This window comes from Bufo bufo, chromosome 1 (assembly GCF_905171765.1).
Source record: "Bufo bufo chromosome 1, aBufBuf1.1, whole genome shotgun sequence".
Lineage (NCBI taxonomy): Eukaryota > Metazoa > Chordata > Amphibia > Anura > Bufonidae > Bufo > Bufo bufo.
In genome coordinates, this window is record NC_053389.1 from 547,722,291 (window position 1) to 547,748,163 (window position 25,873).

Consider the following 25,873-nt stretch of genomic DNA (forward strand, 5'->3'; position numbering starts at 1 on the left):
TCTCAATGGAAAAAACTGAATATCCATATAGAGAGAAGCCAAGGAATTTATTCAAGAAATAAAGTCTTAAAATAAGCAGATAAACAAACAAGTACATTTCATGTGATCTTTAAAATAAAAGCAGAATAGATGCTGTAAAAGGCTTCTTGCATGATTATAATTTTTTCAGAATCACAAGTGTCAGAATTTTTACCTAAAAACTCAACTGACCCCAAAAATGCAAAAAAAATTAAATAAATAAATACTATGGGACAGATTTATGAAACTGCTTAAAGTGTCTGAATTTTAGCATAAAAAAAATTGCAAATATTGGAGCATTCCATTTTTGTGCAAAACATTTTGTAACTTTTTGCTATTTTAAGGTGCTCTTACCAGTTTCGAACAGTTGGTGGGAAAGTGGGAATGAATAGCTATGTTACTAAGGTGCACTCTAGATTTATCACTGGGACTTTAAAAAAAAAGTTGCAATCTCACTCCAGTAGGTGGTGGGGTACAAAGACTGGAGTAGTAATTCTAGACAAAAGTGCTAGGTTTAAAGGGGTTGTACAGTGGTTTAATACTGATGGGACGAGTAGTTGTAATTACACTGCGCCAAAACAATGCACAGGTAATTTTGAAGAGGAAGTAGCATGAGTGCATCTACCTGATCAGTAGGTGCCAGGAGTCGGACCTGCGCCGATCTGATATTGAGCCTGAGGATAGGTCTGAAAAATAAACCACTGTGCAATCCTTTAAAGGGAGTCTTTCACGCAGATTCACCCTATTAACCTAATAACAGTGTTATGTCCACGTCATCCCCCTTATTAAAACGGTGCTTACCGTTAGTTCCTTGCTAGCATCGTTGTGCAGAAAAACATTTTAATCCGTATGCAAATGAGGCTGTGAAGGTGCCCAGGCCCCTGGATCATTTTCATACGAAGCCACTCCCCCTCCGCCGCGTGTGCCCGCCCTTAGTCTCTGATCTAACCTCCCTCCTCGCGTCCGTAATCCCGCGCATGCGACGATGAACGAGCACAGTCGGGCCGGGTCATCGCAGTTTACCATGCGTTATCGCGTTCCTCGGCACATGCGCAGGATTACGGACGGGAGGAGGGAGGTTAGAGCAGAGACTAAGGGCGGGCAGACGCGGCGGAGGGGGAGTGGCTTCGTATGAAAATGACCCAGGGGCCTGGGCACCGGCCGTTGTAACGCCGCCCCTGGGCACCTTCACAGCCTCATTTGCATACGGATTAAAAGTGTTTTTCTGCACAACGATGCTAGCAAGGAACTAACGGTAAGCACAGTTTTAATAAGGGGATGCCGTGGACATAACACTGTTATTAGGTTAATAGGGTAAATCTGCGTGAAAGACTCCCTTTAAAGATGTGCCAAATTTAACAATATATGTCAATGCAGACTCAAGAAAAACAGACTTCAGATATTCCCCTGACGATAAATTCCCCCCAAACTGCTCATCGCAACCAACCAGCAGCTTTCATTTATTAATCTGCTTTGGACAAATGAAAGTTGTGCTGTGACTGAAAAAAGCCTTTACTTCTGAAACCCTAATGTAAACACAAGCTCTTAGGAAAATGTTCATTTAATTATTAAAATAAAACATGAAATACTGGTATATATTTTCTTATATGGCTCACTATATAATGAGATAAAATAAGCAATCAAATTTCTCTGCATAAAATCCCTTAAACTGTAAGAAATTATTCATAAATAAAAAAAAATTTAATTGAATTTGATTTGCTGTATGATCATATAAAGACCCAATAAAAAAAATTTGACTTGGAAATATACCTCACAATCACTTACAGCATTTATTCAAGAAAACCATGTTAAGATAGGTTTTACATTTATAAACATGCAAAAAAAAAAATATAAAAAAAAAACTAACATGCAAAAGAAGAGATTACTTAAATTAGGAACCAACCTTGTAATGCATGGCCCAACAGAGCATCAAGCTCAGGATTCAGCTCTGCTTTTTCCTTTAACATATGGAATAAAAGCTGATTTTGTGTGGCACTTGTAATTTCAATTTGTTTCAGACGCCCTTCTAGAACTTTAATTTGTGCCTCCCTCTGGGCAGCCAGGAGACCCTATGAACAAAAAAATAGCACATCAGAATATTAGACTGCAATCAAACTGTTAATCATGCCTCTACCAGTTCTAGATTTCAAAGATCGTAACAAATATCAAATACTGTATGTCCCGCACAATATAAGACACACTGGACGATAAGACGCACCACAGGTTTAGACAATAAAAAAAATTTGAAATAAATGTTTTCTACTTATTAAAGGGGTTCTGCAGTTTGTTTAAACTGATGATCTATCCTCTGGATAGATCATCAGCATCTGACCGGCGGGGGTCCGATACCCGGGACCCCCGCCGATCAGCTGTTTGAGAAGGCAGCGGCTCCCCAGGATTCAAGTGAACGGAGCTTAGCCGAGCCCAAGCCAGTTGATACAAGTCGTAATGTCACTGGGCCAGCGGTAAACAGTGAGAAGGCCACTGCGCTGCCTTCTCAAACAGCTGATTGGCGGGGGTCCCGGGTGTCGGACCACCGCCGGTCAGATGCTGATGATCTATCCAGAGGATAGATCATCAGTTTAAACAAACTGCAGAACCCCTTCAAAGCTTCCCTGGTGATTTTATGAAGTGGAGGGGTCAATGTCTCAGTAACTTAGGCCTCATGCATAGGACCGTGTCTGTATTATTGCAGATCCACAAAATACAGACACTTTCTGTGTGCAATCCGCATTTTTCTCACTTCCATTACTAGAAATTACTATTCTTGTCCGCAATATGCTTTATAATTTGCAGGACAGCGACATGGGGGTAATTGATCAAACTAGTGTAAAGTAGAACTGGCTTAGTTGCCAATAGCAACCAATCCGATTCCAACTTTCATTTTGGACAGCTCCTTTGGAAATTGAAAGATGGAATCTGATTGGTTGCTATGGGCAACTAAGCCAGTTCCACTTTACACCAGCTTGATAAATGACTCCCAAGTTTGTTTGTTTTTGTGCAATCCATAAAAAACGCTAATTGGACAAGGATACAAAATATGGTGATATGCATGAAGCCCACAGCACTACTGCATACACATCTGAGAAACACAGCTCTCTGCTACATGCACTCACACACACAGCTTTGTACATTTTTTGTAATAGGTACATCATTTATTAAGGTACATCTTTAGCAATAGGAATAGGGTACATCTTAAGTAATAGGTATAGGTTACATCTTTTAACAGAAATACCCCCTTCTGAAGGTCCTCCCCAAGCTGTGTAGTGTAAAGACCTTCCATGATGTCATGGGCGGGGCCAGATGGAAAGTGCAGCGGTATTCATTTTCCTGCATTTCCTGTCATAGAAGGTCCTCACAGTACACGGCTTTCATCTTGCACCTTGAGGAGGACCTTCGGCCGGAGGTTTTTTCCCCCACCTTTCACGGTTCTTTCCTGCCTGACACCGATCTATGTGAGAAGTGCGTAGATGAACACTTCTCTTACCGATCCAGCCAAGTGCTTGCTGTATGAATGCTCTGCTGGATTACTAAAGAAGCAGTCAGGGAGTCTGACACTGCTGGACTACCCTGACCACAGACTAGAAGACACAGACGTGTGCCTTATAGAGTGGGCGTAAGTGGTAACTCTTCTACAACTGGTGCTTATGACCTCTTGTGACCAAGCCATTTTTAGAATATTCAAATATTATCTGTGTGGAAAGATTTTCTATCTTTTCATCAAAAAAATGACATATGGCATCATTTAACCCTTTCCATGCAATGTTGGTATCTCATATGCCAGGGATGGCCAACCTGTGGCTCTCCAGCTTTTGCTAAACTACAACTCCCAGCATGCCCAGACTGCCTATAGCTATCAGCCTACAGCAGAGCATGGTGGGACTTGTAGTTGTACAACAGCTGGACAGCCACAGGTTGGCCAGCCCTGTCATATGCCCTTGCAGCGTGGCACCTGTCCTTGATACTGATAACTGAATCTCAGGTTGTGTAGCAAGTGGCATTTTAACAATGTGCGAGAGTAGGATTTTGTTTTAAATTTCTGTAATTTAGGTTTTATTTCTACATGTCAAAACTGCAAAAAGTGTTCTGGCTACCAGAGGTGCAAATCTATGGCAGCAAAATGGTTAAATTAGGTTTTTATTAAAATAATTTTACAAGTTTTTCGGGAGCAGTCAGTGTATTTTCTCTTACTAAAAAACAATATAGTAGTCATAATGAGCATTACTTCATATTTTCCATAGCTCAATTGTCAGCTTAACAGTACAGACTAAGAGAGAATGAGCAGAGCTATCTCATTACCATTAGCAGCTTAACAACAACTTTTTAGTACTGCTACAGCCCTAGATGTAGCAGTATAAGAACACACACAACTAATGCATCTTTTCTGTTACTTTTTAGTCCCTAGAAAGGGGGCAGTTTTCCATCGGCTGTCCCCAGCAACCTCAATGAGTTGAATTTAGCAGGAGAGCATATGCGTGTCTGCCACTCCATTCACATGAGGGAACATAGGCTCCTGTTCTAGTGATCAGACCCCCAGGGGTCTGAAACCTGCTTATAACCTATCCTGTGTATAAGGGGGAATAAGTTGATGTCAAGGGACAAGGCCTTTAAATGTACTGGTAAGATTTTTTTTATACTAGTAAGGAATCATCGCAGTGTTCTGTGTGGGTATAATATACCAAACTGATACCCAAGCTATATCCTCATGCAGGTTCAAATCAACAAAGAACAACCTCATCCTGTTATTCTGCTGTCTGATTATCCCATTATATTGGAACGTATTACAAATCTGCTTATGTAGGTTACGTTATGATGCAGATTTGAAACATTGTAAAGAAAAGTTAACTACAGGAGTGTTACCTTGCTGACAGCCATGGAGAGGAAATGATCAAGAAGGTATCTCGCCTCTGTTAGAGTGCAGGAACTAATAACGGCAGTAACATCCATCGTATCGCCTTCTTCCTACAGGAGAAACACATTATTTTAACAGGGAACAAACATGATTATGAATCATAAGCCCTGTAAGAGCATGTAGCTGGAAGGAAAGAAAAAAAGAAAGAAAGGAATAGGTAAAAGGAAAAAAGAAAGAAGAAAAAGGTGTAAAATGTTTTAGTAGCTTACTTTAGCCTCTTCCATCTGCATAATATTGGCTTGACAGTCAGATATGCTGTCATTAACGTAGTCAATATTTGCACTCAATGACTCCATTTCTTCGTTCAGCGCATTAATGTTTTTGTCAGGATCACCCGTGTCCTTCATAATCCGGTCTCGTTTCCTTGTAACTTTTTCTTTCCTCTTTGTGAGCTCCTCCCGTTGCTGTAACAGAAGGCAAAAAAGTTATGATTACACTGTGTGAATACACCGCAACAACAAAAAAAATTAAAATAAAAAAATTTAAAAAAAAACAGCAAACCTGCCACTGAGTTTTTACATTATATATTTTGCAGCGTTCATTTTTTGGCATAAATAACATGTATTTTACATGATTACAATGAGATATATATATATATATATATATATATATATATATATATATATATATATATTAGTTTTTTTTTGTTGTTTTTTTTTAATACGACTTTAAAAATGACTATTTTATTAATACTACTGTAAGATAAAACCCCTTAAAGTCGTTATACCATCTTAGACAATGGAGGCATATCGCTAGGCATATGCCCCCATTGTCTGATAGGTGCGGGTCCCACCTCTGGGACCCGCACCTACAAGGAGAACGGAGCCGGAGAGAGTTGTAGCTGGAGGACCCTGGGGTCCATCCACCACCAGGCGCAGCTCCCCGCCTCTCCCATTGAAGTGAATAGCAGCGCACCGCGCATGTGCGGCCACCGCTCCCATTCATTTCTATAGGGCCGAAGGAAATAGCCCAGTGCTCAGATATTTTCGGCGACTCCATAGAAATAAATGGAGGGCGGCTGCGCATGCGCAGTGCGCCCCCCTTAACTTTCTCCGCTCTCCTTGTAGATGCGGGTCCCGCACCTATCAGACAATGGGGGCATATCCTAGCGATATGCCTCCATTGTCTAAGATGGGATAACCCCTTCAAATTAAAATAAATAAATAAAAAAATAAGATTTTTCTGGATTCCAAGAATAACTTTTTCAGAGGCTGAAAAGGGTTTTGAACCCAGGAACACTGGATATGAGGCAATTGCATTACCACTGAGCTATAAGCTTGCCTAGAATAAAAAAAAAATATATATATTTCTATGGTGCTGTTTGAGAGCTTGATTTTTGTACGATGACTTGTAGTTTTCATTGTTAAAAGTTTGGGGTACAGAAGACTTTTTGATAGCTTTTTATTCTGTTTTATTTGTGGCGAATACCCAAAAAACAGATTTTTTTTTTTTTACGATATTCACCGTGCAGGGTAAATTACATAATTGTATAATGCGGGTTGTTATGGACGCTGAACTGATACCAAATATGTGAAGGGGATTTTATTTTTGCAATTTCTTCCAATGAAGAGCATATTTTTCAGTGGAAAAAGGTGCATTTTTGTAACAGGTGATCTTCTGATTACTTCTATATTTCACTGTAGTGCTTATGGGCTACTGGCAAGCACCATCGGGCTGTTATACTAAGGCCTCATGCACACGACAGTTGTTTTTTTGCATCCGCCAATTGTGCGTCCGCCAAAAAAAACGGATAAGGCATCCGTTTTTTTTGGGAGGATCCGTTTTTTTCCCACAGATTCCTTGTAATAAATGCCTATCCTTGTCTGCAAATGTGAAAAAAGTAGGACATGCACAATTTTTTTTGCTGAAGGGAAACACTGACAACGGACGCGGAACACAAACGGATGAACTATCAGCATTTTTTTGCTGACCCACTGAAATGAATGGGTCCACATCCTATCCGCAAAAAAAAAAAAACGGAACGGAGACAGAGAAAAACAACTGTAATCTCCTCACTGTCTTCCTGCCTGGCCTTGTAAATCTGGCACGTATACTGGCACCCAGATCTGAACTGTGCATGTGCAGGTGGATGCACTGGGATTATAGGGCCAGGCAAGAAAACAGTGAGGCTATCTGGCTGCCCCCTTCAAGGGGAAGGAGAGTCACTAAAGGGGAAAGGCGGTGGTAAAGTGGTACTCTGAAGGGCCAGGCCCACCCCACAGTTCTCTGAACATCTAATTACCATATTGAATAAAGTGCACACTTCTCTAAAACAGCGTCACAGATTTGAACTACTACAGGATCATTTAATGCAGCATGATAAGCCCTAACAGACAGTATGCCTGGTTTAATAGGGTTGATCATGCTGACAGATACTCTTTAATGGAGTGTTACTGTTATAAACTCTACAACCGTTTAAAAAATAAATAAAAGATTGGACACAAAGAAATTAAGGTTCTCATAAAACAGGCATGACTAATTATTAACAGAGGATTTCACTACTGCCAAGATTCTTTTACTTTCTTTACTGTCAGAACAAAGCAAGGCCAATTCTGAGCTGAAATGGCTGAATAATTTAATTTCAAAGATTAATGGAACCACACACCACCGTGGAGAGTGGAAAGATTTTTCAATCCAAAATGAAGAGAAAAGACATTCAAGGAACACCTCTCGATGCACAAATCACTCAGGAAATCACTTGGAAATGTATGTTCCAACCAGTAATTGTGTTTTTCCAGATAATTTTGATGATGTTTCTCACTTACAGAGGTTGTCCCTCAAAAAATATTCTACAGTTTTCAAACCAACACCTGGATCTGAATTCTTTTGTAATTGCATATAAATTAAAAATTTAGCATAGCCACTGAGTTATTCAATAAAATCTATCTGTATAGCATCCACTTTTCTTATTTCTTTCTCCTACTCACTAAGATGGCCGCACATGCTCAGTTTCATCCTTCAGCTGCTTCCCGAGCTGTGATAGGGAAAGCTGAGACACGCCCCCTTAGCTGCAGCAGAAGACCCTCCCCTGAGCTGTAATAGGGAGAGCTGAGACACGCCCCCTTAGCTCCAGCAGAAAAGACACTCCCCTGAGCTGTGATAGGGAGAGCTGAGACACGCCCTCTTAGCTGCAGCAGAAAAGACACTCCCCTTGAGCTGTAATAGGGAGAGCTGAGACACGCCCCCTTAGCTGCAGCAGAAAAGACACTCCCCTTGAGCTGTGATAGGGAGAGCTGAGACAAGCCTCCTTAGCTGCAGCAGAAAAGACACTCCCCTTGAGCTGTAATAGGGAGAGCTGAGACACGCCCCCTCAGCTGCAGCAGAAAAGACACTCCCCTTGAGCTGTGATAGGGAGAGCTGAGACAAGCCTCCTTAGCTGCAGCAGAACAGACAGTCCCCTTGAGCTGTGATAAGGAGAGCTGAGACACGCCCCCTTAGCTCCAGCAGAAAAGACACTCCCCTGAGCTGTGATAGGGAGAGCTGAGACACGCCCTCTTAGCTGCAGCAGAAAAGACACTCCCCTTGAGCTGTGATAGGGAGAGCTGAGACACGCCCCCTTAGCTGCAGCAGAAAAGACACTCCCCTTGAGCTCTCAGCTTGATATAAATCTAGCAGAGCAATGAATGAGGAGATCTCTGGATCCATGTGAGGTACAGGACTGGTTCTAGGTTTGTTAGAAAGAGATTGTCATGTCCTAGATTGTGTCTGATTCTTATTTTTTACATTAATCATGGGATACCCACTCTAAGTTCTGTAAGATGTATGGTGGAGCCTCCATGGGATCAAATTTATTTTCCAGCACATACCACAGACGTTCAATTGAATTGAAATATGTCCCCTAGTCATGTTCTTCAAACCTAAACCTTATTAAACAATCTCTGCAGTGTGGCAGGGCACACTATCCTGCTGAAAGAGGCCACTGCCATTAGGGAACACCACAGCTATTAAGGGGTGTACATTTATACATTTAGGTACATGAATGCCAGGACACAAGGTTTCCTCAGCAGAACACTGGGAAAAGCATTACGCTGCCTCTGCTGGCATGCCTTGAGCTGTCAGCTTGATATAAATCTGGCAGAGCAATGAATGGGGAGATCTCTGGATCCATGTGAGGTTCTTGCTTTGGTAGAAAGAGATTGTCATGTACTATTATGATGTGTGATTGTCATTATTTACAGTAGTCATGGGACTACTTTTCTCAGCGACCTGCAAGCTCTGCTATGCTGCCCTCCCGCTAGTGGCTGAAGCAGCACCTCACACACTTCCTGCTCTGTCCATTCCCTTCATGTTTTGTAAGCACAATACTAGAACATTGAGAATGCTCTGCCCCATTTTGACTCATTTCACCTATATTTGCTCTAAAAGCATAGATAAGCAGCTGAAAGGGGGTGGAGGGGTCCGATTATAACCTATATTATGTGCAGGCCGCTCTGTGAGGTACAGCTTCAGACAATAGCTTCAGGGTAATTTTTGGTGGGTCCATATATTTCTAGATACCATAAGAGGAACTAGCAGGAAAATTGTCTTAAAGTAAAAATCTGGGCACAATTTTAAAATGACAAAAATGTAACTGTTTAGACACATTGACATTCCAGTAACATGAAGACATTTTGTTATTGACCGTGGTGTTAAAAGGTTTAGCCACCATTACTAGCTGGACATACGCTGGGAACAGCATAGACATGCAGCTAGTTATAGGCATCGTTAAACTATTGGAGTGTCTGCCTACCTGCTTCTTGGCGCTGCGTTTCCAAAATGGGCACTGATGGAGGATCACGTGGCCAGTCCTGCGATCGGCATCCTCTATTCACTTCTACTAGGGATGAAATGAGCATGCGCTGGTTGCCTTATCCATCCCCAATGCTTTACTAGCTGTAATAGCGGCACCAGCACATGCAGCTGGTAATAATGGCCAACCCCTTTCAGAACATATGCTGCACTCTGCACCTTAGAAGCTTGCATTGGAGGTAGCAGAGTGAAAAATTAACAGCCCTGTCCATGTGTCCAAGCAGTTAAATTTTAGTCATTTTAAAAATTTGCACTGAGTTTTACTTTAAGACAAGATTTCCTGCGAGTTCCTGTGATGGTTTCAACTCTTTTTTTTTTGGTAAGAAATATATGGACCGTACAAAGACTGTAATATGACTTATGAATGTGCCTTCATATGTATGTATTCCTAGAAACTGCTTTAAATTCTTCATCTCAGGGCCAAATAATCAGAAATAAAGGAAAACAGGGTCCCTCAATTTACAATGGTTATAATATTGTAAACTGAGTAATGCCTTTCTTACAGTGTTACTTGTTGTGTGCTGCTCTGTACCTGCACTGCACGCAGCGCGCCCCTCTGTACCTGCACTGCACGCAGCGCGCCCCTCTGTACCTGCACTGCACGCAGCGCGCCCCTCTGTACCTGCACTGCACGCAGCGCGCCCCTCTGTACCTGCACTGCACACCCCTCTGTACCTGCACTGCACACCCCTCTGTACCTGCACTGCACTGCTCTATACCTTTACAACATGACTCTGTTAAGCACAAAACACAACTTTTCTTATCTGCTCTGATTATAGGTAATCTTTTTTTCTTCTTAAGCTACATTCACACGACAGTGAAAAAAAATGGGCACGAAAAACAGATACAAAAAACTGACCCATTCAATTGTATGGGGGCAGTTGGTCAGTGAAAAACGGACAAGATAAAACATTTTTTTGATGTCCGTTATTCACAGGCCATCAAAAAAAATTGCCGTGTGAATAACCCCATAGACTACCATTGGGCTTAGAATAGATGTGTGATGGCCGTTAAAAAAACGTCCATCATGTCCTGTCGTGTGCATATAGCCTAACAGCCTTTAAAAACTGTCCCAAAGTGACTTCAAGTGGGGTCTGTCTGGCAGTGAAAACAGTGAAAAATAGAAAATGTTCCATTTTTTGACAGCCGCTATTTACTAGCCATTAAAAAAATAGCCCCATTGTCTTGAACTTGTTTTAAAAACGGCCATTACAAAAACAGTCATCACACAAATGTTTTTCAATGTAGTGTGAATGCAGCCTTAGGCTACTTTCACACTAGCGTTCGGGGCTCCGCTTGTGAGTTCCGTTTGAAGGGGCTCACAAGCGGCCCCGAACGGATCCGTCCAGCCCTAATGCATTCTGAGTGGATGCGGATCCGCTCAGAATGCATCAGTTTGGCACCGTTTGGCCTCCGCTCCGCTTAGCAGGCGGACACCTGAACGCAGCTTGCAGCGTTCGGGTGTCCGCCTGGCCGTGCGGAGGCAAACGGATCCGTCCAGACTTACAATGGAAGTCAATGGGGACGGATCCGTTTGAAGTTGACACAGTATGGCTCAATTTTCAAACGGATCCGTCTCCCATTGACTTTCAATGTAAAGTCAAAACTGATCCGTTTGCATTATCATGAACAAAAAAAAATATATATATATATATATATATATATATATATATTTATTTTTTTTTTCATGATAATGCAAACGGATCCGTTCTGAACGGATCTAAACGTTTGCATTATAGGTGCGGATCCGTCTGTGCAGATACCAGACGGATCCGCACCTAACGCATGTGTGAAAGTAGCCTTAGTTTTAGATGACACAATGAGTAATAGAGATATGTTCCTAAGGGTGCATTCACACAACCTTAAGTGTTTTGCGGTCCGAAAATTGTGGATCTGCAAAACACGGATACCGGCTGTGTGCGTTCTGCATTTGGCAGACCGCACACGGCCAGTGCTATATAGAGAATGCCTATTCTTGTCCGCAATCGTAGACAAGAATAGGACATGCTCTATATTTTTTGTGGGGCCGCAGAGTGGAACAATGGATGCGGACAGCACACGGTGTGCTGTCCGCATCTTTTGCGGCCCTATTGAAATGAATGGGTTCGCACCGGTTCACCAAAATAGCGGAACGGATGTGGATCCATTTATACGGTCTTGTGAATGCACCCTAAGTTTAATATTTTCTAGTAAAATTTTTTATTTTTTTTCCTGAATCCTCATATTTTACCTTTAGTAGCCGGTTCATGTCAGATTCCATATTGGAGATAGTCATCCTTTGCATCACAATGTCAGTGATTCTCCTTTCCAGTGACTGCCATTTCTGTCTGGCTGCCTTTGAAGTGTAAGTGTTGGATGCTTTTCTTTGATGTTTTTTCCTGGAATTAGAAAATCCGTATTGTAACATACATACTTTGTGAAATACAATAGTTCCTGGCTCTGGCATTTGACCAAAAAATAAATAAAAAAAATGAAGAAGAAATTAAATTCATAAAACACAAAAACGAGAGAGCTAAAGCATGCAATGTTAAATCTTAATTAAGCTTAACGCATTGTAATTATCCCACGCTGCTGCGATATTGCTATCCATCCTCCCACACCTACTGTTCTCAGCTGGGGACTGTGAACATTGTGCATTAACTACTGTACCTTCATTAAAATTATAATTCTGTAGTTGGCCCGTGTAATTAAAAATAAATACCCATGATTCCTGAACTTAGGATATTAATGAGATTACTTTTGCTGCTGTGTAGAACTTTCAGAACACAACTTAAATGGGAAATGGGCCAAAAAATTCTTATTAAACAATAAAATGATAGATTCTGAAGTATTTTTTCATCATTGAACTAAAAAGAACTAATCCTTGGTGGTGATTAGCTCAAAAATTTATTTAACAAAAAGACCTTCACTTTGAGCTTTTGCAATTTTTTTCACTGTGATATTCGGAATTGTTTGAAAACCATGCAGTCTCCTCAGCTACAAACTTCCGAACCAAACACAACAGAAGCTCAAGAAAACTCTCTAAACTATGTAGATTTTCCCGATTATAAGACGCACCCCAGGTTCATACAACGTTTTGCACTTATTCTTTCCATGGTGGAGAATCCCTTCATCGTGCATTACACAAAAGATATAAAAACGTAAAAGTAAAAAAGAATACAAATAAAAAGCCACCCAGTATATGCTCCTTAAGTGCCTAGGACACGAGGAAAAACTATTTAAAATGTGTAATTATACAAACTGGTGTTTGCTGTGACGCTCAGATTTAGGGTCCATTCACACGTCCGTATGTGTTTTGCGGATCCACAAAACATGGACACCGGCAATGTGCGTTCCGCATTTTGCGGACCGCACATCGCCGGCCCTATAATAGAAAATGCCTAATCTTGTCAGCAATTGCGGACAAGAATAGAACATGTTCTATTTTTTTCGGGAACGGAATTGCGGACCCGGAAGTGCGGGTCCGCATTTCCAGGTCCGGACAGCACATCGTGTGGCCCCATAGAAATGAATGGGTCTGCAATTCCTTTCCGCAAAATGCGGAAAAGAATTGCGGACATGTGAATGGAGCCTTACAGAGGGGATTATAAACGTGTGGATCAAGAAGGGTTACCCGACGCACTTCAGCCCCAGCAAGCTCTCAAGCACTGAAATAGCATTTCGCTGCTGTGCTGATGCAGAAGACATGGCGGCCAGTACATAAACACATTGGAGTGGCAGAGTAGGTAGAAGAGGAGTTTGGGGAAATATGTTAGTATGGAAGGAATAAAATGTGGATGAAAAGCTGCTGAATCTAATTTTAATTTTCTCCTTCCAAACTTTAAAGGTGTTCTCAGACTTACATAAGGAACATATATGTACCCATTTCTTCCCCCGCCTCCAGCACTGCTGCTCCTATCCTCTGTCCCTGTGCTACACATGACCACTGTAGCCAATCACTGACCTCAGCAGTCAAGTACCATATGCCACTGAGGCCAGTGCTTGGCTGCAGCAATGTGCAGTGTATATGGCATGTCTTCGCTGCAGCCAAGATGATGACATCAGAGCTGCAGCCCTGGAAGTGTTGGGGGATTAAATAGTTAACTATACATTGTTTTATCACAATTGGACATCCTCCCTTAATATCATTAAAATGGTGTTCCAGCCCATTAAATAAAGCTACACAACTGTCTACATAGCAACTTTCTTTTTGTAATGTAATTTGGATATCCATTTCTCACCATTTTCAACATTTCAGCTTGCTAAAATTTGTACCTGTCCTAATCATGTCCTGCTCGTGCAGGTACAGAGATTTCTCTAATACAGCTGTGTCAATGAACCATGGTCAGGATACATTTTAAGCCTCACAAACAAATGTTTCCATTAGCTGACGAGAAGCAGAGATCTTAAAAATGGACAGGAGCTATAAGAATACAGTTGTAGAACTTGCAATGAATACATTTAATTTACATCAATCTGAAAAATAATATCACATATTTGAGAAATGAGACAGGCATTAGGGGGTCCCACAAAAATATTCCAAAAATTTATAAAGCAGCACTGGGATCTGGATACTTTTGTAATTGCCTGAGGATAGGCCATTACTACTAAAATCCTGGACAACCCGTTTAGGGTCCATTCACACGTCCGTTATAACACTGTTTCCGTTCCGATTTAAATCGGAACTTATTTTCGGATCCATTCATTTCAATTGCCTCTGCAAAAATGCGGACACCAATCATAGTGCTGTCCGAATCACAGAATCCGTTCCGTTTTCCTATTTTCGAGTATGCGGATCCTGAAAAAAAATTAAGCTTGTCCTACTTTCTGTCCGTTTTTCGGGTCCGTTGTCCATTCAAGTCAATGGATCCGCATAAATGCGGATGAAATGCACAAAACCATCCGAATGTCATCCGATTTTGCGGATCCGTTGACAGGAAAATGGATTAAAAAAAAAAAAACTGAATAACGGAAACACGGAACGGATTCGGAAGCACTTTAGTAAAAAAACTGAAGGTTGTACTGAGAAACGAATCCGCAAAAAAAAGGAACATTTATCTGGAAAGGTAAAAATACTGACGTGTGAATGGATCCGTTCCGTGTTTCCGTTATTCCGTTTTTTTTTTGTTTTTTTTCCCCATCCATTTTCCTGTCAACGGAGCCGCAAAATCGGATAACATTCGGATGGTTTTGTGCATGTCATCCGCATTTATGCGGATCCATTGACTTGAATGGACAACGGACCCGACAAACGGACAGAAAGTAGGACAAGCTTAATTTTTTTTCAGGATCCGCATACTCAAAAATAGGAAAACGGAACGGATTCAGTTATTCGGACAGCACTATGATTGGTGTCCGCATTTTTCAGAGGCAATTGAAATTAATGGATCCGAAAATAAGTTCCGATTTAAATCGGAACGGAAACAGAGTGTTAGAACGGACGTGTGAATGGACCCTAAAGGTGCAAGAAATACTGAAATAGCAGCTTTACAGCACATACAGCCACAGAAGTAATAGTTCACAGTTTACCAATATTGATGTACCTTGTGCCATTAAAAGCGTTAGAAGTTGCAGGTTGCACTCTTGCTATAGGGATTTTAGGCCGCTGTTGTCCTGCTATTCGGGCTGAGTCATGTTCTTCTATGACATGTTCTGAAACTGGTTCTGGGAGGCTAATTTTACGATTTACGATCCTCCCAGCAACTCTATCAGACATTGGTTTTACTTGACGACGAAGTGCCGTAACCTGTTTACACAAAATTATAGAGATGGAGCAAGTGATCAACCCCTGAAATTAACACGAAGAAAGGTATAATTGTAGGTCATTTAGAAATGGTTTTACCTCATCCGTTTTCCGCCGCAGAACAACTTCTTGCTGCCTTTTCTGGGCTTCAAGCATCCTTACCTGATTCTGAAATGTAATACTGGCTATAAGTTTCAAACTGTATACATGTGAAACACAATATGTAGTTTTGACAGTCACAGATCTACCAGTCCTAGGGGACGACATTCTAAGTTTAAATCCAATACCTGAAGGCACCACTAACAAAAGACAGGATAACCGGACAAGGCACTTACTACTGTATTGTGATTGTCCATATTGTCTCCTTTGCTGGCTTGATTAATTTTTCCATCACATTATACACTGCTCATATCCAGGGATTACAAGCAATGTAATCCAGCAGCAGTGGCCGTGCTTGCACTCTATAGGAAAAGGAGATGGCCTCTCTGGTGGAGTGCGCATAGGCTGGCACTTATTCCTGTAGTGTGCCAGGAAGAAGTATTAGATTGGTGGTTATCCCACCGCTGGAACCGCCACCAGTCACGAGAACTGGTGCTCCGTACCACGTGCAGCCCCCTGAAATGAACGGAGCGGTGGTCGAGCAGGCACTCAGGCGCTTAACTCATTTCTATGGGAGTTTCAAAGATCTATATCTGAAACTCCTATAGAAATGAACGAGAGGCTGAGCGCATGCTTAACGGGTCACTCAGTTCATTTCATGGGTCTCCACAGGGTATGGAGCGCCGTTCTTGTGATCGGCGGGAGTCAAGACCTCCACTGATCTAATAGTTATCCCCTGTCCTGTCAATAGGCGATAACTTAATATAACTGGCATACCCCTTTAAAGGGATTCTGTCATCCGCTACATCACTATATAGCCAAGCATAATGCCAGATAAGCTTAACTCATCTAATTCCAACTGTGCCTTTCTTATAGCGATCCTTGACTCTTTTTTTTTTTTTTGCAAAAATCTGCTTTCTTTTTAAAATCTGCAAATTATAACGTTAATGCAATGAGCACATTAGCCTCTCCCTCAGACCACTGATGCAGATTGCATAGAAGCACTCTCCCAGTTATCTCTCTGGGAGTTACCCAAGCAGTCATCCCATAGAAGAGAATGGAGCTGCACACATCCGGTGCATCACTGAACCCATGCTCTTCTTATAGATGCAGGTCCCAGAGGCATAACCTGCATCTAACAGACATTTATGGCATATACTGTTCATATGACATATGTGTGCAAGTTGGGAATAACCCTTTAAATGACAGATAAAAATGTTAAAGGGATCTCCCATGACAAGTGAATGGGAGGAGTAAAAACACAATATGGCGACTGTAATAGCTGCATGTTCACTGAAAGCAATTGCAAATTAACTTGCAGAAAATACGCACATCTCGCTTTCGCTGATCTTTTTTCAGCTGTGCAATTTCACGACTTCTGCGAGATTCTACCATTCTTGCTTTTTCTTGTTCTTCCTTCATTTGCTTCATTAGCCGCACCTGAAAAAAAATTATATTTTTTTATGGCACAAGTAGCAAAATGTTTAAAGGTAAACATGTGACTGACAAACACTTTAGCATATTACAGATCTGATAAAAAGGTAAAACTAGCCTGACTACACATGTGGTGACATACCTGTAGACTTTAGCCTCTCTCCAGCACTCCACTGCAGGCATCATACTGGCTAAACAAGACGACCTAAAAATAGTGTCTAGTAAGGCCTCTTGCACTCGACCGTATGCCCTCCGAGATATACGGTCCGTGAGCAGGCCATATGTCCCGGAGCAGCATTGATCGTGCGCACGGGAGCACACAGCATTATAGATTACAATGGTGCTGTGCACGTCGGGCCGCCCACGGGACTATTGTCCCGCACTCTTATGATCTTATCAGTGCGGGACAATATGATGCTGTGTGCTCCCGATCAGTGCCGGTCCGGGACATATGGCCCGCTCACGGACCGTATATCTCGGAAGGTATACGGTCGTGTGCAAGGGGCCTAACTGTATTTCCCGTGAATGTTGCAAAGAGCCTTTAGAACCAACTGTCTCAAAAAATTTTGATCTAAACATTGCTATGACATTTCATTTTCTGAACAAGCCAGGATTTTGACAAGCTGTCTAAGACAAAGCTGACCGAAGTGTTTGCTGGAGCTCAAATCTCATTGTTTCCAATACTTTCAAAGGAAAAACTGCTTTTGATTGAAGCCATTTTACTGTGAAGTTACTATCCCATAATCAACAGATTACCTGTCCACCAGATAGGTCATGTGTCTGATTGCCTGGACCCCCACCAATTATGAGAATGGAGGTCCTTGGTTCCCCCATGAATGAAGCAGTGGTCAAGTATGACCATTAGCACACAATTCAATCTCTACGGGACTGAGGGAAAGAGCATATGGAGCTCAGCTATCTCCATGAGGCCCAAAAGACTCAGTCCCTAAATTTAAATGGTGGACAAGGGACCCGACATTCTCATGATCAGTGGGGGTCCCAGCGGTGAGGTTCTTGAATGACATCCACGTGTTATTCACCTAGTCCGTATTGCTGCCCTATGCAGTATAATCCTCTACTATCCTGGCACCCCCTCTTTGGTATCCTGCGCAAGGTTTTGCAGCTTATAGATTCACCTGATGTAATTTCCTATGCGCACGCGCAGGAAGCCAGGAAGGGAGAGTAGAGGATTATACTTTGCAGGAGCAGCATTACTGAGAAAATGTACAGGCACGAGATTTTGAAGAGCAGGCAGATGTCAATCAAGAACTTGGGGGCATGGCTATGCAGGAAAATGGTAAGCACACTGGATTCGTCTCTGGTAACATGTAAGAAGTAGGACTCATCTCAGGTCATCTACACATAGGGTAGGAAAATTTGGGCAATGAATTACACAGTAAGAGGACTCTGACAAGGGCAATTTGGGGCTCATTAACTAAATCAGGGATCAGTATAAACTTGATCAGTGGCTACACCAAACTGAAAGAACTGGATAGGTGCTCTACCCAGCGACTCACCCCTGTGTCGCAAAAGAAGTAGGTTATAGTAAAATATAAATATGGGAGGCACTCAAATACCTAGGGCTGCATATAATAACCACAATCTATGTAGAACCATTAACGATTTGTTGATGTTGTTGGTAAAAAGATTTTTTATTAATGTAGAATATAGATAGACAAATATTAAAATTGTTGAAAAGGTTAAAAGGTGGTGTAGTTGATCAACTATAGAATGTTCGAGGGGTTAAAAAATGGTGGAAAGATAATTGATAGAAAACAATATGATAATGAAAAAATAAAAAATAAAATAGAAAAATAAAAAATAATAATTATTAATCCACATTAAAAATCACAATATTGTCCACTATAATATCCAAGGAATAGTTCTTATTAATGTCCAGTAGGGGGAGCAATCACATCAAAGGTGATAGGTGATCTAGGTTCATTCCGGGTGGTAAAGGATGTGATGCTGGATTATATGAATCTCCCCTATGGTATGTAGGTGACTCTGTGTCTATTAATACACCAGAGAACCTAGTTTTGGGTTTGAATGTTCCCTTTTGTGGATGGTATGTCGCTTCTAAGAAATAGGTTATATAGTGCAGTGTTTCCCAACCAGTGTGCATCCAGATGTTGCAAAACTACAACTCCCAGCATGCCCGGACAGCCTTTGGCTGTGCAGGCATGCTGAGAGGTGTAGTTTTGCAACAGCTGGAGGCACGCTGGTTGGGAAACACTGATATAGTGTAATGATCGGGAGCGGTCAGCTTGCTTTTGGATTTTCAAAAAGAACCAGTCGTGGTGCAGGTCATCGGGTGATGTTTGTCTTGGGAAGACCGGCGGTACTTTTTCGGTCTAGTTCCCATGTTCGTTCAGCGCTATGGATGATAGTGATACTGCAGGGTAACCAAACGCATCACTATCATCCATAGCGCTGAACGAACCTGGGAACTAGACCGAAAAAGTACCGCCGGTCTTCCCAAGACAAACATCACCCGATGACCTTGCACCACAACTGTTTTTTTTTGAAAATCCAAAAGCGAGCCGACCGCTTCCGCCTATGTGGGACGCCACATAACAGGCAGGTAGAGCCCGGCCGGCAAGAATCCCATCGGGACGGGTAATGTAACGAACGGCCTGCAACTTGTACAAGGCACCCGTTCTGATTTGTTACACTATATAACCTATTTCTTAGAAGAGACATACCATCCAGAAAAGGGAACATTTAAACCCAAAACTAGGTTCTCTGGTGTACTAATAGACACAGAGTCACCTACATACTATAGGGGAGATTCATATAATCCAGCATCACATCCTTTACCATCCGGAATGAACCTAGATCACCAATCACCTTTGATGTGATTGCTCCCCCTACTGGACATTATTAAGAACTATTCCTTGGATATTGCAGTGAACAATATTGTGATTTTAATGTGGATTAATAACTTTTTTTTTTTATTGTGGATTAATAATCATTAATAATTTTTTTTATTTTATTTTTCACTTTTTTATTTTTTCATTATCATATTGTTTTCTATCCATCAATTATCTTGTCACCATTTTTTTACCCCTCAAACATTCTATAGTTGATCAACTACACCACTTTTTAACCTTTTCAACAATTTTAATATTTGTCTATCTATATTCTACATTAATAAAAAATCTTTTTACCAACAACATCAACAAATCGTTAATGGTTCTACATAGATTGTGGTTATTATATGCAGCCCTAGGTATTTGAGTGCCTCCCATATTTATATTTTACTATAACCTAAATCAGGGATCAACAACCCTCGGCACTACAGCTTATGGGAATTGTAGTTTCAAAACAGCTGGAGTGCCAAAGTATAAGCAGAATTGGCTTTTGGTTGTGGAGGGTTAAAGCGGGTGACAGGTTCCCTTTGGTACAGTTTTCATACAATATTAAGAAGCATAATAACGGCCATGATGTATTGAATTTACCTTTGTTTTCTTCATTTCGAAAACTTCTTGCTGCAATTTCTTCATTTGTTTCTCATACTGGGACTGGTTTTTCAACAAACGGGCATGTTCCTTTTGCGCAGCTTGCAGCTTTAGGAGTTCCTTATTCATGCTCTGTAGCTTCTTCTCATACTCTGTCTTTATCTTTTTGGTTTTCTCTTCTGTACAGGTTTCCATTGAGCCTAAAGGAAAATTTCTACCAATTAGTGATGAGCAGGATGAAGGGCATTTCAATAACTATTATGTAAGAAGAAAGTAATATGCGCAAGGGCAATTTTCATGTCTAATCTTATGCTTGCAATTGGTTTCATCTTTATGTGGATAATGATGTAATCTAAGAAAGATATTAAAAGGTTATTATCTTGCAAAAACTGGGCTGTGATTGCCATGCTGTATCCTACACCTTTTTACTTTTATCTTTACAACTCTGATCTGTGCTTTAAAGCTAAGAGTACGTGATGTACGGTACGTTGCATTCTTATTACCCATCAGCAGCAACAACAGGTTCAGAAAGGGATCCTGTCAGCAGCCGCGACCATGAAAAACTGCTGACAGCAGTATGCAGCGAAACATACTTTTTGTTTAGTTTTTATTATCAGGAGTAATGTGAATATGAAGTTTTAATCTGATGGGCACTACCCCTGCAAGTGCCCAGGCAGTAATGCTTCACTGTGAAGTGCTATCTACATTCAGTTGTTTCACAGACCCTCAACTGCACTGTGAGGGACAGCTGTAGCATCCAATCATGGGACCACTATAGCTGTCACTCAGAGCACAGGGGAGGAACTATAAAGCGGTACAGAAGAAAAAATCCCCCTGTAATGGAGACCATTATGGCACAAAAAATGGAAAAAGGCAGAGTGGATCCAACACACCCTGAATTTTATGGCGGCCATTATGGTGCATAACAGGTAGTATTTAGTGTTAGGACCCGTCTAACAGAGATCGCCTTGACGTACGGCAGACGGGCTCAGATGGTTTTGTACAAAATGCATTGGCCAAGCATGTCACTTGATAAATAAGCGTAGCATTAGCACTATAATTTTTGTGACTATGGCATTGTTGTACTTTATATGATTTGCAGAGTGCTGCTGCATTGTCTTTTTTTCCTCTAGGTCTTTGCCATGGCAGCGTGCACCTGCGCACTGGGAGGTGCTGACTAACCCCCTTTTTTTTATAAAGCGGTACAGAGAGCACTTCACATTGGAGCTCCTCGTTCATCGAACTGGCAGGAGCAGAAGTTGGTAGAATAAACGTTCATATTCACACTAGTCCGGTTAATGAAACCTCCAAAAAAATATATATGACAAAATACAAGACCAATGAAATAATCAAGGGGTTATGGCTGCTTCTACATTTACTAGCTGCTTCAGAGGACAAAAAAAACAAAACGTGTTATTACCCATATTCTGAAGAACACGATCTCTCTCAAGTTGTGTGTCCCGAATTTTATGCTGCAGGTTCATCAGCTTTTCCTCATACTGCTGTTTCAGGGTATGCAGTCTTCTCTGGCTGTTCTCCAATTCATCAATAAGTTTCTGCTTTATGGCGATCTCACAGGTGACGTTTGCTAAATCTGCTTGGTAGTTTTCTTTAAAGGAGAATGGTTAAATACAATTATTTCAGTACAGTAAAACAAACTAAATTCAGGAGATGATTAGAGTGAAACCTCTTTCAAGTGACCAACCAATATTGCACAGAAAAGCTGTTTTGCAGCAGGGTGGCGTTTTCAAAAAAGATTTCCAGCATGCTTAAAGGCTATGTACAACTTGCACTTTCAGCTAAAAATATTATTAAATAATAAAGTTTATTAAAAATGTTCAGCCCTTTCTGAGATACAGGGGTTAAAATTCATAAACACTTATTTAAGCCATATACTCACCAGTTTGATAAGAAAGGAGCCATAATGAGTGTTTATGAGGCCAGGAGATCAGAAATAACACATACACATGAGCCATCATATGACGGATTCAAAGAAAACAGAAAGTGACAGCTTGCAAATAGACTGATTTTAACCCCTGAAATGCCTGAACATTGAAAAAAAAAATTTAGCCCAAAAAGAGTAAAATGCAATCATAAAAAATTGCCTTAAAGTATTGCCTTTAAAACAAGGTGGAACTGAAAATCTCCCTGGAAATCGGGTCTGGATAAGGGGTTGTCATCTAATTTTAGAAAGGTTTAACTGAATCTGTAATGTACATGACTAAAATTACTGGCACTGCAGGATGCAAATTTTAAGGGTTTTTAATGACATACTTTGACGGAGCATTCTTATAGTCATAGGCCCACATAACATATTGTTGTATGTTTATGTAACGTACTAGCCATTTGCTCCGACATAAAGAGTGGCATCTGCCAGACACACGAACGTATCTACTGAAGAGTTCAGGCCAAGTAGCGCAGGCATGCTCCTACTGGAAACCTTTACAACTGCGGCACAGAATATATTGTAAACCTTGTGTAAGGGTCCATTCACACATCTGCATGTGTTTTGCGGATCCGCAAAACACGGACACCGGCAATGTGCGTTCTGCATTTTGCGGACCGCACATTGCCGGCACTTAATAAAAAATGCCTAATCTTGTCCGCAATTGCGGACAAGAATAGGACACGTTCTATTTTTTGGAGGAACGGAATTGCGGACCCGAAAGTGCGGATCCACATTTCCGGATACGGACACCACATCGCGTGGCCCAATAGAAATGAATGGGTCCGCAATTCCGTTCAGCAAAATGCGGAACAGAATTGCGGACGTGTGAATGGAGCCTAAGGTACTGAGCTCATTTTCCTTTCATATAAACAAAATATATACCCTTTTCATCTAGTTCTGAATCCGATTCACTTGAGCTTTCTGCTCCATCTGCATCTTCTTCATCCTCATCCTCCTCATCTTCATCCTCCTCATGATCACTCCCATCATGTCCTTCTTCCTGCAAAGAGTTATCATTTGCCATGCACTTAACATTTCAAACTTAAGGAAAACACTCTTTTCTATGCAGATTTAAAAAAAAATTAAGTTAAAGATCAAGTTTGGAAACAATTTGGACACAAAAATGTAGTAGTGTACAGGGAGTGCAGAATTATTAGGCAAGTTGTATTTTTGAGGATTAATTTTATTATTGAACAACCATGTTCTCAATGAACCCAAAAAACTCAATATCAAAGCTGAATATTTTTGGAAGTAGTTTTTAGTTTGTTTTTAGTTTTAGCTATTTTAGGGGGATATCTGTGTGTGCAGGTGACTATTACTGTGCATAATTATTAGGCAACTTAACAAAAAACAAATATATACCCATTTCAATTATTTATTTTTACCAGTGAAACCAATATAACTTCTCAACATTCACAAATATATATTTCTGACATTCAAAAACAAAAACAAATCAGTGACCAATATAGCCACCTTTCTTTGCAAGGACACTCAAAAGCCTGCCATCCATAGATTCTGTCAGTGTTTTGATCTGTTCACCATCAACATTGCGTGCAGCAGCAACCACAGCCTCCCAGACACTGTTCAGAGAGGTGTACTGTTTTCCCTCCTTGTAAATCTCACATTTGATGATGGACCACAGGTTCTCAATAGGGTTCATATCAGGTGAACAAGGAGGCCATGTCATTAGATTTTCTTCTTTTATACCCTTTCTTGCCAGCCACGCTGTGGAGTACTTGGACGCGTGTGATGGAGCATTGTCCTGCATGAAAATCATGTTTTTCTTGAAGGATGCAGACTTCTTCCTGTACCACTGCTTGAAGAAGGTGTCTTCCAGAAACTGGCAGTAGGACTGGGAGTTGAGCTTGACTCCATCCTCAACCCGAAAAGGCCCCACAAGCTCATCTTTGATGATACCAGCCCAAACCAGTACTCCACCTCCACCTTGCTGGCGTCTGAGTCGGACTGGAGCTCTCTGCCCTTTACCAATCCAGCCACGGGCCCATCCATCTGGCCCATCAAGACTCACTCTCATTTCATCAGTCCATAAAACTTTAGAAAAATCAGTCTTGAGATATTTCTTGGCCCAGTCTTGACGTTTCAGCTTGTGTGTCTTGTTCAGTGGTGGTCGTCTTTCAGCCTTTCTTACCTTGGCCATGTCTCTGAGTATTGCACACCTTGTGCTTTTGGGCACTCCAGTAATGTTGCAGCTCTGAAATATGGCCAAACTGGTGGCAAGTGGCATCTTGGCAGCTGCACGCTTGACTTTTCTCAGTTCATGGGCAGTTATTTTGCACCTTGGTTTTTCCACACGCTTCTTGCGACCCTGTTGACTATTTTGAATGAAACGCTTGATTGTTCGATGATCACGCTTCAGAAGCTTTGCAATTTTAAGAGTGCTGCATCCCTCTGCAAGATATCTCACTATTTTTGACTTTTCTGAGCCTGTCAAGTCCTTCTTTTGACCCATTTTGCCAAAGCAAAGGAAGTTGCCTAATAATTATGCACACCTAATATAGGGTGTTGATGTCATTAGACCACACCCCTTCTCATTACAGAGATGCACATCACCTAATATGCTTAATTGGTAGTAGGCTTTTGAGCCTATACAGCTTGGAGTAAGACAACATGCATAAAGAGGATGATGTGGTCAAAATACTCATTTGCCTAATAATTCTGCACGCAGTGTATTTCTCAGTTTCATGATTTAATCCATCTTGCTGTTACCTTTTATTTGTATAAATATTTTGTAAACGATATTTCCACGCTAATCACTAAAATCACAGTTGGGGATACGGAATGTGACATGACGAAATGTCAAATACACTCACTGACAAAAAATAAATAAATAATGCACCAAGAAGGTGTTGGAATGGAATTAAATTTTCTATGTGCGAATGTAATGATGATATATGTAAGTGATTATAATATTAGAGTGAAAGGATAAGTTTATTATTGTGGAAAACTGTACAGTTGAAAGGAGGCTCTAGTACCCTAGCCTGGATACAAGATGATATACAGTTGGGCATGGAGGCATACAGGTTCTGTATAGTATTCTGCAGCACGTTTGCCCACAGATCTTGCAGCTGGACCTATAGATCCTGCACACTTGTAGGTTGTTGCAGCTGGCATCCCAGCTAGTCCCATAAATGCTACTGGGGCCAAGGAAGTGTTGTAATCTGTAGGAGACATTCCTGGTAAGCCCTTTCTGTATGTGGACAAGCATTATCCTGCTGAAAAATGCCAATTGTAAGCCTTGCCATGAAAAGCAACACATGTGGCCACATAATGTCCTGCATGTATAACTGAGCTGTTAGTGTCCCTCGTATCACTACTAGGAGTGACCAACTGTCATATATGATGGCTTCCCAGATCATCACCCCAACAATTGGGGCAGTCTGTCCCTTCACAGCAAAGGCAGGATTGAAGTGCTCATCAAGAGGTCTCCATACTCAAACCTGACCATCATGAGATACCAAAAAGAACTTGGG

General features: G+C 41.2%; 1 protein-coding gene across 4 annotated transcripts in view; it reads right to left on the reverse strand.

Moving 5' to 3' along the window:
- Positions 1–25,873, reverse strand: part of KIF21A (kinesin family member 21A) — a 175,348-nt gene that overhangs the window by 64,877 nt on the left and 84,598 nt on the right. For all 4 annotated transcript variants that reach the window (XM_040412374.1, XM_040412382.1, XM_040412389.1 and 1 more), the window contains exons 13-22: positions 23,265–23,382; positions 21,855–22,043; positions 20,435–20,634; positions 16,872–16,979; positions 15,540–15,608; positions 15,241–15,443; positions 11,949–12,096; positions 5,140–5,334; positions 4,879–4,980; positions 1,922–2,087 (exon numbers count right to left, since the gene is read on the reverse strand). In XM_040412374.1, coding sequence (XP_040268308.1) covers positions 1,922–2,087; positions 4,879–4,980; positions 5,140–5,334; positions 11,949–12,096; positions 15,241–15,443; positions 15,540–15,608; positions 16,872–16,979; positions 20,435–20,634; positions 21,855–22,043; positions 23,265–23,382 — 1,498 coding nt within the window. The remainder of the gene's footprint in view (positions 1–1,921; positions 2,088–4,878; positions 4,981–5,139; positions 5,335–11,948; positions 12,097–15,240; positions 15,444–15,539; positions 15,609–16,871; positions 16,980–20,434; positions 20,635–21,854; positions 22,044–23,264; positions 23,383–25,873) is intronic.